Here is a 20,283-nt window from a genome sequence, read left to right on the forward strand (position 1 = left end):
TATTTGGGCATTGTTTCAGCACAATGGGGAAAGAAGGGCAGAGAGAAGGATATGATGTTTAGTTGGGGATTGAGCCATGGATGCTGTGGGTATGTGGTATCTGCATTTAAACCAGTTGGCCGCCAGATGCCCCACAAATCAGATCTGATTAAATAACTTATAAATGTGAGTTGACAAAATGCCTCATGTCTTAGGCTATGGTTTATTTTCAATATTTGTCACTGAAGCACTGAAAAATACAGAAAATCAGATGAAGGGACTAAATTAAAATCTGTGATAAGGCACAAGTTCATTTCTTTTTATCAGCTCCACTTCACTGATCTGTTTTAATATGTAGCCAAGATGAACATACACTGATAATCACATAGGGCCGAAACACCACTGACACTGTTCTTTACAACCAGAAATTGTTTATTTAAGAAAATGTTTAGAACTAGAACCAGGATCCAGAATTCCTGTTTGAATATCTGAACTTTTAATGAAATACATTTTATTAATTTATGACTCAGTTTGGGTTATAACTGTTCCTCAAAAACAGAAATCTAGGTCAAGGCCAGACAGTGAATATCTGCTGTTCAACATTCTCCTGGAGTCTGATCACTCGGTCACTGGTATTTCACACATTTTTACATTTGATCTGTGTATCATCAGTAATGTAAGAAGTGCTGCAGCACACGTCCAGTTCCCTACATGGGAAGTGACATCACTGCCAGTGTGATGAAACCAGTCTCCTCGTTGCTCAGAATGAGCTGTCAGATGTTACGAGTGTTTAATCTGTGCGTGTGGATCCGAGCTGAAATCCTGCTTCCAGATGAACTCAGGGAAGTACTGGTCGTCACGGTTACAGCTGACGGAGCAGGTGTAGACGGCCACCGTACCCCAGTCGATACTGGCTCCTGTCGAGTCCACATGTAGACTGTTCAACAGCTGGGGCATCACCTGCACACACACGCACACAATTATTACATTTATCCAACAGATAAATACTGTTTCCTGTGTAGAGACACAGACATTCACATATAATACAATGTGCAGATTTTTACAATCCTCTTTGATTGTAGTTTTATTTATCCTTCTGGGTATTTTTATTGTATCACACATATTTGACTATTTATTGTGTTTAATTATTTATCTATCCTATAAATGTAATACTTTTTTTTTTTTTTATCATTTTGTATTTATATGAACTTTACATAATTTTATAAATATACACTGCACATTCACTACGTATGATATCTTTTATATTATCTATTATTCAATCTCACTTTGTTTTAATCTATCTAATTTTATTTTATTTTAATAAATAATTTGTATACTTAAACATCAATTTATACATGTATGGGCGATGTATAATGCTGTTGATGTATGTGCTGTCATGTTCTAAAAGTTTTATGTCCTACGAGGGTTTTCCAGATTTTAATTTTGCTCTCTTTTCTTAGTGTAAGCTTAAAAAGTGCTATATAAATAAAATGTATGATTACTATTATTATGATGACGATGATGAACTGCAGTCAGGAAACATGACTGAGACAATGAAAACTATGGTCAAAGTGAATAGAGGGCGAAGAAAGGAAACATCAGCAAAAAATAAAAGACAAGTCTTTAAGAGATCAGATGACTGAGCATTTAATGAGTGGTGACTACCTGGAACTCGAAAGTCCTCTTGGCGCCACAGGTGCATTGTGGGATATCCTGATCTGAAGGGATGTGTTGAGAAGAGACCCACAAGGGAGAACCGCCTCGAATGTAGCGCACCACCTGAAACACAACCAGAGGAACTGATCAATTTCAAACTGCACAGTGTCCAGTGTTCCTTTCACTCTTTTTGACATATATTTTGTGTTTATTTTTTACCTGGTGTGGTTCTGGTGCGATCCTCTTTTTAAACCTCTGGAACACTTTGATGTCTTCAGTCTCACACATCGCCATCTCCTCCAGGTCGGTCTCTGCCAACGCTGAAGACACACAACAGGAAGTCAGGAGGAAAGATACACTGATGAGCACGTGAACAGAGCAGTTGTCAGAGCTGCTACTAAAACCTTCCATATTCTGTTCTGTTTCTTACTCTCTGCTAAAGACAGACAGTCTACATCGGTTTGAGTGCCGCTCCCTTCCTCTTCTCCTTCATCCTTCTTTGTGTCTTCGTCTTTCCCAACTTTCTCCTCTTCCTCAGGCTCAGTGACCAGCTCAGTTTCAGGGAAGAGGAAGGGAGATGTTGTGACGAGGGACACTTCTATTCAGACACAGAGAGACAAAAGACACAGTAGAGATATTTAATCTCCCATCAATCAGGATATTACAAACACTGACTCTTAAGTTTAGATGTACGACTGCTCAGGGTAAAAATGCTGTTCAAGTCAAATTGTGGGATATATTATTATTATCATAAGTTATTGTGATACTGGATACTGTAAAATGTCTTTCACAAATCCTCCATTCTACAGTGCAAATCACAACACCATGTCAGAAACAAGCACATACTCTTCAGGTTTCAACAAGTTGAATTAAAGACCACACAATGTATAAAATTAAAAGCAACAGATAATGAAGGAATATCAGAGTCTCAGAATTACTTAAACTTCCCCATAATTGAGGATAGGGCAAAGTAGTCTAGGAGTAAATAATCCTCAAAATGCAATGTTATCTCTCAAATACAGGCAGAGACAGAAGGTATCCAAAGTCTTTAACACAGCCACAAATGTAATATTTTAACGTATTTAATACTTTTTTGAGTCATAAAATTAAATGTTAGACTTTTTTAGAGATCCTGCAGAACTCCTGTAGTTTTCATTAGCAGCAAGTGATTGTTCAGTGGATGGAGGGTAAACAAATCAGTGTCCAGTTCTCTTTCAGTGCAGAAGACAAGTAAACACACCTTGGCTGCCACACTCCTTCTTGTGTGTGTGTTTCCAGTGGAGCATCTGGTGGTTTTTTCCACAGTAGGTCACAGTGTGACATCTAGAACAAGCTTTGTTGCCAGGGCAACCACACACCCAACACAGTTTAACCCCAGAGACGGGCAACACTCTCTGGTCGGATTCCGGGTCACTGAGGGGTTCCTCCTCTGAAGGAGACAAAGATTGTATTTTTTCAGTCAATCAATCAATAACATATCAACAAACAAAAAAAATCTTCAGTGGTGCAGTACCAACACTCTCTTCTCAATAACTGCATTATGGAAACTATATGTAACCAGAAATAGATGATTACATCATCTGAATGCGAAGCTACTGTTTAAATGTGAAATGACCAACACAGATTGCAGTTGCAGTAAATATCATCTTCCCTATCATATTCTGTCCCTGCTAATAAAAGGTCTGCAAACATGTACAAATATTGATAAAAGAACATTTTTGATTATTAAGGATTTGTTGTAGTGAAATGCTTTATAACGGCCTAATAGAGCTTAATCATAATTAATAATCTTAATCATAGCTTTATAAAGTGTTATAATAGTTCAGTCTGATTCTGATCATGTGTGATTTAGTGCATGTGTGTTCAGAAATGGAACACATTCCCATTTAGAAAACATTTGAACTACTTGACATTATGGGTTGATAGATCAGAATTTTTACTGACGTCCTGAAAAATGCACAAACCTGGCGGAGGGTTGTAAGGGTAGAACTCATTCCTCCTGGGTAGCTGACTTCTGAAAACTGAGTGGAAATGAAGAAGAAAAAGAATCAGTCAGAGAACTTGACCTAAATGCATCAAGTCTTGTTTTGAAAACGATTAAACAACAAACACGCAGAGAACAGATAAGAAGAAGATGTGGGCTAGGGAGGAGGATCAACGACAGAAGAGCAAAGAAAAAAAAGACTGAAGAGAATCTGTCAAGCATGATGCTGATTAATGGTTATTTCCACTATCAATTGATCTGCTGATTACTTTTTTAATCAATCAATCAATGTGTGGTCTATAAAATGTTTTTAAAAAAACATACAAATCAATCTCTGTCACAATTTCAAACATAACAAGAAAAGTAGAAATATTTGCAATTGAGAAGCTGAATGTTCGGCAAAGCTGATATGATTACGTGATTATGATTAATTTATTGATCAATTCAATGTTATTTCATTCAGCTCTTTTGATGAATGAGACAGGTGTAAGGACAAACAGAATACAGTGATGGTTCCACGTACCTTTCATGCAGCTGCTGTCGTTGAGTGTGTAGCACTCAGGGGTTTTGCAGCAGAACAGGAGGAGCGACCTGTGGAAACTCCGGTCCTGACCAGAGATCGGTGCGTACACCTGCAGCAGAGATGGAGACGGTCAACTACACACTTCAGTGAGACTGGCTATTGACTGAGAAGGGGGGGATCACAGGTCATGCAACAGTTTTATAACACATGAGGCTGAGGATGGCTCCATTAATGGTAACTCACAGTATATAACTCGCACTATATAAGTGAATACAGTCAGGTTGGGTGTCACCAGTTCATGGGACAAAATCACACCCTGAAAATCAATATCTAAAGAATCAGATCATAAAGTATTTACGGGGTTGTGCCCTAACTTTAATGTGATGTATAATGAGTTGGTCAGCTGACACTTCTCAGGAGGTGGTCCACTGACAGTGGAAATGTCACCCAGTGCTCAGAGAAGTGCAACAACATGTTATATTAAAACTGAGCTCCACATTTAAGGGGGCTTGTGTGTTTAAGTTATTCACTCACCTGCAGCAGGAAGGCCATGGGCAGGCGGCATCTCTCACACTCCAGCTCGGGCAGAGAGGGCAGGCCTCTCCGGCTGAGCCACGCCGGCTTCCCCCCGACTTTACTGGGGAACTGTGGGGACAGGAGCCGCCAGGGCTCCGCCTCCTCCAGGAAACCCAGAACTACCTCCGCCGGAGACTCGCCTCGGTCGCTGGACATCATGTAGCGGAGGTTACGAGTCTGTCCAGTGAACAGGTTGTACTCACTGGGAATTAATTTTCCAGCAGAAGAAAGTATCCTCCTGAACCTGTCACAACAAAACACATGCAGCGCTGGTACAGCTCTGAAAAGCGTCCGTGAGGAAACAAACACATGTCAGACACTGCCCGGTTCCGTATTCTCCGCTCTTGTAGAAATATTGTGATGGTGAATAAGGATCATGTAGATTTGTATTATGTATGATTCACTATCAGAAAATAACATTTAACCGATACAAATGACGGCTTGATTATATTTGATTAGTGTCAAGTTTCTTGATCTCTCGCTAGATGGCGCGCATGTCCTTCCAGTAATAACAATATTAATAACAATAATAATAAAACTTTATTTAAAGTTTATTTATTCAAAAACAAGTTTACAACGTGCTTCACAAACATAGAAACATAAAAACTGCTTTCACAAAGACATAATAAATCTAGTTAAGATCCATATCAGTAGTAAGTAGTAAGTTCCTGCGTTGCTCAGGTCAGATGAAGTCTGAATGAAAGGTGCTGAGGTACCGAGTCCATTACTCCAGTAACACGCAGTGCACGTGTACAATGATGTTTACACGTTATGACACATGTGTTGTAGCTAGTCTCTGCTTTTATGGAAGGATTTAACTGGGGTCACAGGGTTTACTCTCTTTAATCCGATGCAGCAAAATACACCAAACTAACGGCTTATAAAATGAAATAAAATAAAATAATAATTAAAAAAAGGCTCTCTCTCGAAACACGCGCGCGCACACACACACACACACACACACACACACACACACACACACACACACACACGGTGATGTCATTGGAAGCTCTGGACACACACACACACACACACACACACACACACACACACACACACACACTCACACACACTCTAACGCTGAGCTCCGGCTCTTTTCCTCAGTCTGATGAAATGTGAGTGAACCATGACGCTGCCTCTGCTCAGTGTCAGTGTGTGTTTGTGTCAGTGTGTGTTTGTGCCAGTGTGTTTGTGTCTGTGTGTGTTTGTGTTGTGATGAAGATTGAATCTTTCTAATTCAGCCATGGAGACTAAAACGAAGCGGACACAAGCGACGACAAACTGTTGACAAACGGCTCTGAGACCCGGCACATAACGGACTTTAATGGACGATGTAAAAACTGGACCGAAGCGGGACTGAAGCTCCTGCCTCCAGCGGTAAGTCGCCCTCCTCCCCGGGTCCGATGCCTCCGCGGGGCGACGGGAGCTTCAAGCCGGCACCGGTGTCCCCTGCTCCGCCCGTCCCGCCGAGGAGGGTCAGGAGCCGGGACAGGGGCTCCGGCAGGACGCGGCGCTCCGGGACAGAGGCAGGGGCAGGGTCGGCGGAGAGGCGGGTGAAGTGTGTGCTGGTGGGGGACGGAGCTGTGGGGAAGACCAGCCTGGTGGTCAGCTACACCACCAACGGATACCCCACCGAGTATGTGCCCACCGCCTTCGACAACTTCTCAGGTAAAGGATGGAGCTGACACTGGGTGCTCATCATCAACAGGTCTTCAAAAACTTCCGTCTGATGAAATATGGATCATTCTCATTTCTAAAATATCTGAGTTAGCATGAGGTACTGAGTATATTTCACAGCAGTAATGGACGTTTAAAATACGGACTAATCATCAATACGGGTTTGATGAATAGGTACATGTTTCAGTCTTTTAGAATAAATATTCAAAAGATGTCTATTATTATTATTATTATTTCACATATAGAATAATACATTTAATTGATGAAAGAATACTTGATAAAAGTTGGAATTGAGAAAAACCATAGTCTGTATAGAAATATATATACTCTCTCTCTCTCTCTCTCTCTCTCTCTCTCTCTCTCTCTCTCATATATATATATATATATATATATATATATATATATATATATATATATATATACATATCTTCATATATACAGTCTATGGATAAAACAATTATTGTTGTCAGCACATTTTGACCATATACAGTGAAAAGCTACACTACACTTGTTATTTACCTTGTATGTGTGTGTGTGTGTGTGTGTGTGTGTGTGTGTGTGTGTGTGTGTGTGTGTGTGTGTGTGTGTGTGTGTGTGTGTGTGTGTGTGTGTGTGTGTGTGTGTGTGTGTGTGTGTGTGTGTGTAGCGGTGGTGTCAGTGGATGGGCAGCCAGTCAAACTACAACTGTGTGACACAGCTGGGCAGGTCAGTAATCTCAGCACAAATGCACACGCACGCGAACACACACTCACACACACATACACACACGCACTCACAGACAGAGCAGCATTTCCTGTTGTTGCTTTATTTAGGTTGGAGACAATGCCTCAGGGGAAGTGATTCCTTCTTTCTGGAATAATGCTAACACATTTTATTCTTTGTCAAAACTTAATGAGCATCTGGTGTTTTGTCCTGTAAACTCAGAAGTGCTACTACCAATGTCTTTAAACGTTTCATATAAATACATTTAAGGTTTGCTATACCTGCTTGTCACCATTTGACTGTATACGAGAAAAGAGAATCTAGTTTGACCAACATAAAGTTCATTAGGTTGTGAACTCCAGGGGCAAAGAGATAGGTGCACAGATAAAAGAAGCCAATACCTCAGTGTCAGTCACCTATAAAAGAATAAAATTGTTAAAAATAAAGTATTAAAACTGTAGCTATAAATATTGTAAAGAAATCGTCATCATCCTCTGTCTCCATCTGTTGTCAGGGAGAGAGAACGTCAGAGAGGAGAAACAAACATATCTTCATAGATTATTATCAGCATTCCTATATCACACACACACACACACACACACACACACACACACACACACACACACACACACACACACACACACTGATCTGCACTACATTCAGATGCCTTTTGAGATGCCTACATTCTTTTGTTTGGTGAATGTCTGTATTTATCTCACTGCCTTCGACCTTCTCACGGAAACTCAGTCTCGAACTCTCCCACCTTTTCCAGGAGGAGTTTGATAAGCTGCGTCCTCTGTGTTACACCAGTGCAGATGTGTTCCTGCTGTGCTTCAGTGTTGTCAGTCCCGCCTCTTTCCAAAACGTTCCAGACAAGTGGGTCCCAGAGATTCGCAGACACGCCCCGTTCGCTCCACTCGTTCTGGTTGGGACACAGTGTGACCTCCGAGAAGATGTCAAGGTGTGGAAGCATTTTAACATCACTGTGCATTAATCTCCATGTGTGTAATTCTAATGTTTGTTTCTGACACCATGTAAAAAATCTGTGAAAAGTTATAATGAAAAAAAGGCTTTTCAAAGTGATGAGAAACAGATAATTTGTGCATTTAATTAAAGTGTCAAAAAATGTCAGCTTTAATTAGTATAAATAGTACATCATAATTTCAACCCAATATGCTTGACTTAAAGGTAAAAGCCACACCTCTACCTAGAGCACACATTGGACATATCAAGGGATGTGAACTAGCTGTGCTTCTTCTCAAAGAAATATTTCTTGGTTAACCTCATTACTATCCCTCATTACTATCTTGTAACTGAACTTAGGCTAATGCCTGAGTATGGACAAAGGCTTCACAACTTTAGAAATCATTTGCAGGATGTATACCAAATGTTTAAAAGCAGTATTTAAAATTTCCCAATTTGTGATACAAAAAGTCTATATAATAAAACTCCTCTGTTTAGGTTCTCATCGACCTGGCGAGGTATCGGGAGCGGCCCATCGAGCCAGCGGACGCCTGGGACTGTGCCATGGAGATCGGAGCGGTGGCCTACATGGAGTGCTCCTCTTTGACCCAAAAAAACCTTAAAGAAGTGTTTGACACAGCCATACTGGCCAGTCTGCAGAACTACAGCTCCCAGAAGCTCCCGAGAGGGAAACAAAAACGACAGAAAAAGCAAAGGCAGACGCCGGACAAGATGAAGAGTCTGTCCAAGTCATGGTGGAAAAGGTACTGTTGTGTGGCCTAGAGCAGACCTGTGATCAGATTTGGGTCTCGCTGACTCTGACCCTCCTTTGACTTTATCCTGGTCTGGATTCTGCTGAGTTGGGGTTCTACCCGGATTCAGTCTGGGTTTCTCTGTAATGGAGCCTGATGTTGAGCAGGATCTCGACTGGAGTGTGGCTGAGAACCAAAGTAAGACTGTCATGCATTTCAAATATTCTAGTTTTTCTTTGGAGATTTTAGTATTATCATGGATGAGATTTACTACTGAGCCCAACCTGGTTCTATTAGAGCCCAGAAAACCAAGCAGTGCTCCTGTGTCCCTGAATGAACCAGGGGGTTTTGTGCTGTAATAATTTGGTTTCAGCCTCAGTTTCTGAGGAGAAGCTGCTCCTCGCTCTCCTGAAATTTAACTGGAATGAAACAGGAGTTGTTATCTGTGATAATGTTGTTTAGACAGTTTCAGATTTGAGCAGGAGCAGAGACTTTTATTTTCTGGTCGGGGTTTAACACATGAATTAGAATTAGTGGTAAAAACCTTCTCAAACTTGAATGGGTGTGTAATTGTTGTGTAGGTGGAAGGGACCTGCACTGTCTTCAGACTACAACTGTAATTGTTGGTGACTTTAACAAAACTACATTCACACTTATCTTTAAAATAGTTTCTAACTCCACAGTGGAGCAGACCTAATCGTTTCATCACTGAACATGATTTATGTTAGAACTTAGTCAACAAGTATAGCCCATGGTTAATTTTAGAGCTTTTTTATCACTGGGCTGATTGTTTTCTAATGAAAGAACATATTTTATTCAGCAGCTTATAATTTTATCCTGGTCACATGTGGTGCAGCCAGCAAACCTAATCTGGAACCTGCACCATGGGTAATATCTGACTCTGTTTTTGGATTTAATTAACGTCCCTCCAGAGTGAAGCCAGACTAAGTTTGGTCAATGAAAAACTTTCTACCCTCTTAAGAATAAATATAATTTCTTTCGCCTGGTTCAAAATCAACCCCTACATATCTTAACTCAAGCAAAATAACTGGAGAGGGAAACCAACACACATATCTTAGTAGTAGCAAAGGATGCTGAACAATGTCCAGACTGTCTGAATATATGATGAAAACACAAGCACCACTGTAAAGGTTTTATCTTATAGACACAATCCAGGAGTCAGGGACCTACTGCAGGGCTCCTCTGGTAGCTGAGCCAGTTTATCATCCTCATCGGTCTGACCTTGGCACTGAAAGATTGTACAGTCTGAAAAAATTGACTGGTACAAATTTGGTTTTGTTAAACATAAATCTTTGTTGGTCCTCTCAGCCTGAAACTTGCATCAGCAGACAACGGAAACTAAAAATGGGTTTCAGGTATTTGTTCTGCTTTGGTGCATGTTTGACTTATCTTGCAAGATGCTTGCGAAGCCTTAAGCATGAGCATTTAATACTAATTCAACCAAGTGCTCTCTGCATGTGTTTGAATTTACAAAATGGACTCAGCTGTTTGATTGTGTCGGCCTGTAGCAAGAAAAGAGCTAAATGAAATAAACACCGTTGTTTTTCTTTTCGTAGGCCTTCAATGCAATTGTGTGTAAGACTGTGAAATTTCTACCATGTACATTTTCAGTGAAATATTTTCTAAGTAGCTATCAACTACAGTTTGATTTGTCTTGTCTGTTGCTCTGCATTTGCTCCATTTACTCTAAATCTGATCCTCTGCATTCATTACCGTGGCAGCCATAGGTCATTTTCACCACTCTGAGTCCATGCTGCTTTCACGCTACAGAGACACCCATTGTCCACCACGTGTCTGCTGTATGCAGCTCTGCAGCCTGTTCGCTCTCAAACAGATTCACTTTAATATGTTGTTAAAGCAGAAATAAAAAGGCCAACTAAAACACTAAATGTGTAGTAACACTCAGCTGCCACACCTTCCTTTGTACACTACCACAAGAGCAGATCCCCAGCATTTAAAACTATCTCTCCACAGTGCCTCCATGTGAATGGCTCTTTGTATCTTAGAGTCACTGCAGCAGCAGGAATGAAAGAGGTTTAAGTCAGACTGAAGCAGATCTGCTGTGGTTCAGCAGTGTAATCACTGTGGAGCCCCTAGCCCCGAAATATTATTTGTATCATGTGTGCACAACATAATGAACCTGCATGTGCACACAGAGAAAAAACATATTGCCTTTTAGGACTTTAAGGACTCTGTATTCTTCATATTGATCAGTTCACGCTTACATTTCTTAACTCCTTTAAACCTGTCTGACTAGTAAGACAAAGTTTCTGAGACTGCTGTAATGTAAAAGTCCAAGAGCAACTTTGGTCTACACCGAGCAATATTTCATGTGACAATATTCTAGTAATTTTGTTATTAGTAAGTTTCTGACTATATCTCTTTAAAAGTCAACAATAACCCTTAGCCGGGGGGGGGGATTTGAGTAAATCCAGGGCTAAAGGTGACTCATATCTCATGTTTCTATGGTGAAAAATATGTTAGCCCAGAGCTAAAGGACCTGTTATACCTGAGCTACCAGTAATCTTATCTCGGGTGAGAGGAGTGTGAGCAGTTTTAACCTTAAAGCTAAACTTGCGCCATCTTTCAAAGTGGTTCAAAGTTAGTTTCTCTACTGGTATGAAGTGGAGTGAGCTGTCGTGTGCCTTGAAATCATTATAATAATGATTTTGAACGCAACTCTACTATGGAGAGTTGCGTTCAAAATCATCAGTTTCAGTGAGGTTTCGTACACCCAAACTGGATTTTTGTCACCCTCTACCAAGGCTCAAACAACTAAAGCTGTATGTTGGCACCAAAATACGGTTTCGAAAAGATTATCCCCCAAAGACGTCCTCATGTAACCCAAACTGATCTTGTACCAGCATTGACAGTGTAGCCCTTCAAGACAAATCTGAGAAACCGATCAGTTCGAAACGTTATCCTTGTGTTGCGTTCAGGTGTTCTCTCTGACACTGGGACTCCTGATTTTTGGACCGTGCTTCATTGGAGCTCTGTGGTTGTTTTCTGTCGAGGATGCTACCGCTGCGACTGAATGGGCTCACTGTGCCCATGTTTGACTTCATGATAGCAAATGTATTGTTTCTTACTGGGGGGAGAAGCATAATAAGTTGCTTGTCTCTGTTTGTCTGCAGTCTTGGTTGATGGTGGATTTAATTTGGCCAAAGGTCACGCAGATCTTTATGATCGCCCGTATTTCCTCTGTCAGGTTTTATCAGTCTTTTTCACAGTTTTTTTTCTTATCACATTGGGTTTTGTTTGCATGCAGCACGTGATCCAGTCCTGCATTCACACTGAGAACATTATAAAACTGGGTCAATTAATTCCTGTTTAAATTCATCAAAACAGCATGAATGACTTCTTGGTATGTTGCTATTTAATTAATCAACAATAGCTTGCATGTGTCTGACAAGGATTTCAGACTGAATGTGTCTTTGTTTAGGTTCTTCTCTCTTTATCCAGTCTACAACACCTAAACACAGAAATTAGCTTTATCTATTATCTTGTAAAACGACTCATCTTCTCTGAACTACACACTGGCCTTGACTGACATTTTTGGAGTAATGTTATGTGGTGAGTAGTTTAACAGTAACGCAAATAGATGAGATCCATAGATACAGCAAACTGACTCAGTAATGGTTCTAACTAAAGTAAACAAAAGCGACTAAGGCCCCAGCAGCGAAACCCCTGACTGTGTTGAATTGAACAGTGATGCATTTTTCTGCTTATAGATTCATTATTTTCATGTGTAGGACTGAGGTTGTGTTATTTCTTCTTTAAAACCAGAATTGTCTGATTGATGCTCAGCAGGTTGTGTCCTGTATGACGGATGTATGGCCCTGGAATGTAGAACAGACAGGTCTCTGAAAGTGAACTATCCTGTGTTATATGGAGAGATGAGGGTGACTGAGAAATGTGGAGACAGAGTATTGTGCTGCAAAGCTGGTGTTTTGCTGAAAGTAAGATAGAAATGTAATTGTGTGTTTGGGACAATGTCGGTTGCTCTGATTGCCATTAAGAAAGGTGTACTGTATATATAATGACGATTGCTGGCTTCAGTTTGTGTGATTTATTAGTGTTGGGGTAGGATTTCAATCTGCACAAAAGTACAAATTACAAGTTTACTGATAATTAAATCAATGATCACATTGTGATGAAAGTTGGTGCAGGTTTGCCTATGTGCTACTTACAGTAGTGCTGAAATCCTCTCAGTGTGAATACTTGAAATACGGTTTCATTTTTATTTGCTTCAGTGTTTATAAATGTGAGGGTGCAAATTAATGGCACTTACAACTTTTGGAATATTTCCAATAGACCCCCTCCACCAGCAGCCTTGACATGGCAGCCGGGGCTACAATGTAATCTTATGGGGCAACTGCGACATTCCATGAAATGTAGGTTCACAGCACTCATAACAACACCACCAGTTTCCAGAGAAAGCGGTGCAGCATCTCGTGGACCCTCCTATGCTTATTGCCTCTCTCTCTCTCTCTCTCTCTCTCTCTCTCTCTCTCTCTCTTCTCATTTACTGTTCATTTTGAAGAAGCTCTTCGTCCGTATACTCCGGCTCAAAGGGAATCATCAACAACAACTCCTCTCTCCAACTCTCTCTCACACTCACTCACTCACTCAATTTTCCACCTCCGTCACGAGACTTGAGTGAGACTTCTCGTTCAGCAAGACATTTCACGTTTGGTGAAAATTCGGTGGACTGTCGCAGTTGCCCCATACGATTGTATTGTAACCACTGCTTCTGTGTCACAGCTTGTTATTGTGAAGATCTACTAGACCAATTCCAAACATTTTGTAAGTACAATTTATTTACACGCCTACTTAGGGCCCTGGTTGAAAAATACTATAATTCCCTGAGAAGACAGCTCCTCCAGATGTTCATGATAAAATTGAGAGGTTTTCTGTTTGTGAATGTCGTTTCTTTACGTTAAGCAAATCTGTTATCGCTCTTTATTTAATATGGCAATTACACCAAATATAAAGCCAGATTAGAAAGCATTTATTGACATTGTATTGTACAAAACACAACAAAATTAAGAGTGCTGTTCCTGGTTAGTGGATTAACATCACTAAATACCCACACCTCTTTATTGTTGATTGCACATGAACATATAGCCCAGAGTTTAATCAAGAAGAGACAACCTGGGGAAATGAACAAAATTGTTCGTTCTTGAGATTTAATTATTTTCTCACTGAGGTTGATAGCCCCAGAAACACAGCTGAGCTCACTCACATGGAACACCAGCTGAGAACTTCTCTTAGCAAACCAACGCTATCGTTCTGTATAAACCACGGCTGAGTTTTCTTTTTTCCAGCGAATGAAAACATGGTAACAGATAATACGCTGCTGCGATCTGTTCACATCGAATTCTCTGTTGAACTGAGGATGTCAGACAAAGGAAGATGTGTTTGTACAAACGTTTTATACCCTGAGAAATAAAGAATATCTGATTTAATACATGCTGTGGTTTGTTGATTTTGAGGCCTGGTGCTCAGTGGTGGGACTGGGAATGTGTGTGTTTAAATATAACCCCTGAACGTATGTAACCTTGTACCTCAGCCGTGTCACTAGAGCACCCAGGCTGTAAATGAGAACACCTTTTTTGTTTTTAAGTATTCACACTTGTACACAGAGATTGTCTGTATAATATTTTTATAATTCTGTAGCTGTTCACCAGCACAATTTCATGGGTTTTATCAGAAAAGAGGCTTTAATTAATCATCAGAATGGTGCAGGGAGAGCAGAGCCTTAAACACATGGGTTTTCCTGGTTGCATGGGCTCTGCGTTGAACATGTTTTTTCATGTTGTTGTGGCTGATTTGATGTTTTATAGCTTCGTGATAACCAAGTGCAACAGCTATGCTGCGCTCAGCTGATGCTCATCAAGAGAGAGGTGATAAGATGTGAGGACGTTTGGGGGCAAGGAGACACACGCATAGAAACACAAACATAGACACAGAGTGACACTCACACACACACACACACACACACACACAGTGCCCACAGAAAGTCATCCGACTTCAGACTGGATCATTGTAAACAGACTCTCTGCTTCCAGGCCCTCATGGTTACGCAAGAGCTTTATTTTGAAGGCCATCATGTGACATTTGGTAAGTGGTATGTCTCTGTTCTTGAAGGCAGATTGTTTGTGTGTGTGTGTGTGTGTGTGTGTGTGTGTGTGTGTGTGTGTGTGTGTGTGTGTGTGTGTGTGTGTGAGGTGGGGTCATGCCCTGACTATAAATCTGTCTGGGAAACAAACTGCTTCACTCTACCTGACCACACAGACGTAATACTTAATAAGTTGGATCAGCTGCTCTGTGACTGATGCAGGGCCAGGTCCTGTTTGATGATGTTATTCAGTCCTTTTTCTCCTCGAGTGAGGTGGACACTTAAACAAATAGTGTTTTCTCTTCCAAAATGTGATAATCTTCAATTGAACTCTTCTGGGAAAGCGACATGAGAAAGACTGTAAATGTTATGCTACAATTTTCTTACTGTCTTCATGCAGTAAGCACATTTTTAGCTTTGAAAAAATGCTTTTTGTTTGTGATCCAAACTTTGCGAGTAAATAAGAAAACTTTATTTATAAAGTGCCTTTTGTAACATGAGTTACAAGCTGCCGTTGGCTAAAGTAAAAACAGAGAAGAAAATACAAATAGACACCACAAAACAGAAAATAACAATGTAAAGCTTTAAAAAGTTAAAACTGCACAGAGGGCAAACAGACATTACACAATCAAGTGCTTTTGAAACAAGTGAGTTTTACCAGCTTTTTAAAACCAGGTCTGTAACAACATATTATGTAATAATGAATGTTTACTTGAAAGTAAGAAAATGTTCCTCTAGATGGTTTTGAATCTAACAGACCAACGAAGGAACCATGTAACAATGCAGTCTTTGATAGAGTGAAATGTAACACTGCTGAAAACTTTATCAACTGTTGTTGCACCCAAATGAAACTTTAGATCTTTTAAAAAACGTCATTACTCAAGGCAGAGATTACAACAACTTAAATGTACCAAAAATTCAACTATACAAAAATGTATTAATAATAGAAAACAAAATACATTTTAAGGCTACAGGGATAACCAATAGAACAATAGAAGGTACAATATTTATCTACAAATTGTCTTAATATTTGTTGTAAGCTGTTATAGTTTTGATTATTTTTTGTTTTATGAAATATGGAATTTAATCAATGTTTTGTCTGAAGCTCCTGCTGAATACAACAAGGCAAGGTTTCCTACCTGTGAATTTACATTTATGAAAATAGAATTTTGCAATATATTAATAAGACTAATCATAGAAACAACGTGTCTTTCTACGTCCAATCTTCAACGAGACCAAACAGCACAATTTTCCAAAAAGGGACAAAACCTTTGTCAATAATCAAACTATATAGAAAAGTCTTCACAGCGTAACAGATTCTCGACAGAAACAACAATTTAAATCAATGTCTTGCTAAAATGTGTTTTGATAGAGACTTTGTCTGGATAATGAAACTGGAGATGCTGGTAGGTGTCTGTTGCCGCTGACATCATTATGTGAAAGTAGGCAGTAAATAAATCCGTAACGTAACTTCAAAATGCTTTCCAAAAATTATTTTAATGTTTTAATGTTTTGATGTTTTTCATCACTGTTTTATGTTGTTCAAGGTTCACACTGGTTATGAATCACATACTTGGCCATATTTTTTGTTTGATTGTTGCTTTCAGTCATTTCTAAACTCATGATGGTGAAAAAAAACCTCTAAAATTGTTTAATACCACTTTAACTATGTGCAAAAATATTAAATTATTTAGTTACTCAGATAGATGTTTTATCACTAAGACGATATAAAGACATGAAGAGAGGAAATAAAATAAATATATGTGTAACATAGAAGATACTTATGTTTATCTGCTTGTTGTGAAATGTTACCACCATGTGTGTTCACATCATGTGTGCTCACATACATAAACAAGGAAAATCTGCTAGTACTCACGGCATTGGTTTGAGGCGCAGGTCCAGATCATTTTGGAATTTTATAGCCTTTCTAGTTGCTTCAGTGTGTGTGTGTGTGTGTGTGTGTGTGTGTGTGTGTGTGTGTGTGTGTGTGTGTGTGTGTGTGTGTGTGTGTGTGTGTGTGTGTGTGTGTGTGTGTGTGTGTGTGTGTTACATAACATGAAGTATGAGGGGCCAGAGTGACATCAGTGCTGACTCCTAATGAGCAGAGTTGAAATACAATCTCCAAACACTCCTAACAACCCCAATCAATTAGACAGCTGCTCCGTGTTTTGTGTGTGTGTGTGTGTGTGTGTGTGTGTGTGTGTGTGTGTGTGTGTGTGTGTGTGTGTGTGTGTGTGTGTGTGTGTGTGTGTGTGTGTGTGTGTGTGTGTGTGTGTGTGTGTGTGTGTGTGTGTGTTCAAAAAAGAGACAGAAGTTCAGAGAATGAGAAGAAAAGAGAAGTAAAGAACATTACACGATGGCACAGATGGGGAGGGGGAGAGAGAAAAACACTAACAGATAAATAATCAAAGTGACAGTTAAAAAGAGAAACAGAAGAATGCAACATGTGAAAATCCTTCCACCACATTTATCAGACTGGGAAGGGTTGTTTTTTTTAGTAAATGTTCTGGAGCTTTAAAATGCACCACATCGATTCACAGATCTCTCTCTCTCTCTCTCTCTCTCTGTGTGTGTGTGTGTGTGTGTGTGTGTGTGTGTGTGTGTGTGTGTGTGTGTGTGTGTGTGTGTGTGTGTGTGTGTGTGTGTGTGTGCGTGTGTGTGCGTGTGTGTGTGCCAGCTGTGTGCCACATTTTGAATCTGTCACTGCTCAGACCTCATACCCGACCATATCAGTCTTCAGATCCTCAGATTGTGACTGAACAGAATTTTCCTCCATGATGTGACCAATGCAAATAAACATACAAATAATGTAGATTCAAACAGACTGACTCACACACTCACTGGAATCTTTACTGAACGAGTGAAGCCGCTGCCTGGATGTGCTTTATCTCTGTCTGTTCCCCTGCTCTCATACAAACACAATCCTTCTTCTTTTCCTTCCTTTCCTTATCACCCTCTTCCCTTTTCTGTATTTTCCTGTCAAACACATTCTCTCCTGCTCTGTCTTGGTCTGTTTCTGTCATCTGTCGTCATCGTTCACTATTCATCACACGTCCTCCTCTTTTCCTCTCTTGCTTGTCATGTCTACTGGCTGTTTACTTGGACAACCTGTATTTGCGAGTGTCTGTGTTTGCAGGTTGTGTTCAAAGTTCACCAAGTGTGTCATGTGGCATTGACACAGTTGAGAAACAGTGTGACACATGTAGTTGGCTCTCCCACAGCTCCCTCTCCGTCTCCCCCTCTGCTCCTGTGGACTGCGAACAACAGCTGACCACTGCGTTTACATAAGTGCAACACTGAGCACAAGATGCACAACATTTTCACAGAGCCTGATCACATCCCTGCACAGTGAAAATATGCACCAATATTTCACAGGTTTCTGTGGAACATGTGTGATGTGGAGTTGGTACAGTATCTACATCTCTCTCTCTTTTTGTAGATTATGTGAATAACTATATTTGGCTTTCCTGGTGTCATTTCAAATCCTATTTTTGCTTATTGTGAACAAAATATTTGATTTCATATCATTACATGTTCATGATCTGCATTTGCTAAACTGATTTAATGTTCATGATTTCATAACTTTCAGGGAAACAATCCTGACAGCAGAGCTGCGTCCCAATTCAGGAGCCGCATCCTTCAGAGGACTCAGGACTCAGTCTGCCCGCTGGAAGCACTTATCATATATCATGTACTGCAGCTTGGCCGCTCGCATAGCTAGTTAGCTTTATTAATGATAATGATTTTATATAAAGTCTATGATGATCCACCTGGGTGCATTTCTCTAGACTCATTTTGAAGGGATGCCTTCAAAATGAGAAATGTCTAGTTGCTGTGGTGCAGTCTTCAACTGCAGCCTTCAAATGATGTGTACCCTGAATTGAGACACAGCCCACTTCACAGGGGTTTCCATGGTAACAGACAGCAACACCTAGGGACCAGTATTTCAATTGTAACAATCTGTGACACCCACTGACCAATGTCTCTATGGAAACTGTGATTTTGGCTTTTTCAGCGTTTTTAATGGCAACAGTCTTTAGCTGTGTCCCAATTCAGGGGCCGCATCCTTCAAAGGCTGCTTAGGTAACAGCACCGTGAGTAGGCTCCCTCTAACGTGGCCGAAAACTGCGACATTTCATTCCAGAGTAATGAAGGATCGAATGGGTGGATCCTTCATTACTCTGGAATGAAATGTCGCAGTTTGTCGGTGATAATGCTAACAAGCTAGCTATGCAATAAGTGCAGCTGCTCAAATCATGGTAAGGGCGGGACAAGCTGTTGACACAAACAGGAAATCCTCCGTAGACCTGACCATCTCATTTTAGTTAATGCAAAGATGCAGCCCCTGAATTTAGACACATCTTTAAACATATTTTGACCACTGTTTCCACTCTAACAATTTTTTAGCCTAGCTGACCCTTGAATGCTTTTTTCAGGTTTGGTCGACCTAACCTTTTGACCAGTTTGCTGCTTACATTTTATAATTTGAGATCATCAGCCCGGATGATGAGTTAGAAGAAGCATCTCTGATACGGATCTGTTTTGCATTGAGTTTCAAAGCTAATGAAGACTTTGTATTTGTTATTCTCTTTGCTGAATTTGACCAATTAAATACTCTTGTGACGGTTGAATTTTACAGATTGTTTTAGTGTGAAGGTCCTGCAGTGAGCACAGCTGACAGGTGTCATGTGTTTACTCAGCCAGCCATGTTTTTTTTTTATCTGGAAAAAGTCTTAATTTGCCCAGAATTCACTGCAAACTAATCTTGCTCTAGATAGCCATGTGCAGCAGATGAGTGAAATCTGACTTTCATTGTACTCCACTGTGTTTTTGAGAGCAGCCCGGTCGACACAAACCTCCTTCCCTGCAGATATGGCAGAAGAACACAGGTGTGACTACTCACAGTTACGGCTGCTCTGGCTCGTGTTGCAGCGAGCCATGAGGAAGCGCCTGCGAGGGTTGAAGCAGGAACCTGAAATTGAATCACCCGCATAAAATGCAGCCATCATTAAATGTATTCATTAAACCTGTGTTTTTCTCTGTAGTTGTGTAATGGCATCCAGTGGTCGGTGGAAGCCGTTACACAACTGCAGGGTTAGTTGTGTAATGGCTGAGATCCGAGGGCCGTCGTTATTACAGGAGTTCTGCTCACATTACTATAACCTTGAAGAAATAATCCCTAACGCCAAACCCTGTATTAACCACCACCACATTAATCACAATTTAAAGGAAACAGAAAGCATCATGTAAAGACTGACATCTTCAAGCCCCAACTAAAATCCAGACCCCCACCCATCACAACGCACTTCAAATACTAACCATGCTGGTA

General features: G+C 40.4%; 2 protein-coding genes across 3 annotated transcripts; one reads left to right on the forward strand and one right to left on the reverse strand.

Annotated features, from left to right (window-relative positions):
• Window positions 1-166: 166 nt before the first annotated feature.
• pdcd2 (programmed cell death 2) lies at window positions 167-5,028 on the reverse strand. Of its 2 annotated transcripts, none has more exons than XM_035163932.2 (8): window positions 4,677-5,028; window positions 4,143-4,251; window positions 3,600-3,656; window positions 2,876-3,064; window positions 2,066-2,230; window positions 1,855-1,955; window positions 1,645-1,758; window positions 167-939 (listed from the first exon to the last, which is right to left on the reverse strand). In XM_035163932.2, the coding sequence occupies exons 1-8, from the start codon at window positions 4,875-4,877 to the stop codon at window positions 760-762; spliced, it is 1,116 nt and encodes a 371-aa protein (XP_035019823.1). In that variant the 5' UTR covers window positions 4,878-5,028; the 3' UTR covers window positions 167-759. The 2 variants fall into 2 exon arrangements, with proteins under 2 accessions (XP_035019823.1, XP_035019815.1); XM_035163924.2 differs by having other exon boundaries at window positions 2,066-2,233; window positions 4,677-5,026.
• Window positions 5,029-5,766: 738 nt separating this feature from the next.
• rhoua (ras homolog family member Ua) lies at window positions 5,767-14,301 on the forward strand. The gene is made up of 4 exons (XM_035155585.2): window positions 5,767-6,386; window positions 7,042-7,100; window positions 7,870-8,058; window positions 8,559-14,301. The coding sequence occupies exons 1-4, from the start codon at window positions 6,122-6,124 to the stop codon at window positions 8,841-8,843; spliced, it is 798 nt and encodes a 265-aa protein (XP_035011476.1). The 5' UTR covers window positions 5,767-6,121; the 3' UTR covers window positions 8,844-14,301.
• The last annotated feature ends 5,982 nt before the right edge of the window (window positions 14,302-20,283 follow it).

This window comes from Hippoglossus stenolepis, chromosome 1, assembly GCF_022539355.2.
Source record: "Hippoglossus stenolepis isolate QCI-W04-F060 chromosome 1, HSTE1.2, whole genome shotgun sequence".
Lineage (NCBI taxonomy): Eukaryota > Metazoa > Chordata > Actinopteri > Pleuronectiformes > Pleuronectidae > Hippoglossus > Hippoglossus stenolepis.

Bases quoted from the DNA above. Each gene is read 5' to 3' on its own strand.
- pdcd2 (XM_035163924.2), bottom strand. From the start codon at position 4,877: ATGATGTCCAGCGACCGAGGCGAGTCTCCGGCGGAGGTAGTTCTGGGT. The intron at 4,252-4,676 runs GTGAGTGAATAA...TCTCTGCTGCAG, and splicing joins CCATGGCCTTCCTGCTGCAG to GTGTACGCACCGATCTCTGG. The intron at 940-1,644 runs GTAGTCACCACT...GTGTGTGTGCAG, and splicing joins AGAGGACTTTCGAGTTCCAG to GTGATGCCCCAGCTGTTGAA.
- rhoua (XM_035155585.2), top strand. From the start codon at position 6,122: ATGCCTCCGCGGGGCGACGGGAGCTTCAAGCCGGCACCGGTGTCCCCT. The intron at 7,101-7,869 runs GTCAGTAATCTC...CACCTTTTCCAG, and splicing joins TGTGTGACACAGCTGGGCAG to GAGGAGTTTGATAAGCTGCG. The intron at 8,059-8,558 runs GTGTGGAAGCAT...TCCTCTGTTTAG, and splicing joins ACCTCCGAGAAGATGTCAAG to GTTCTCATCGACCTGGCGAG.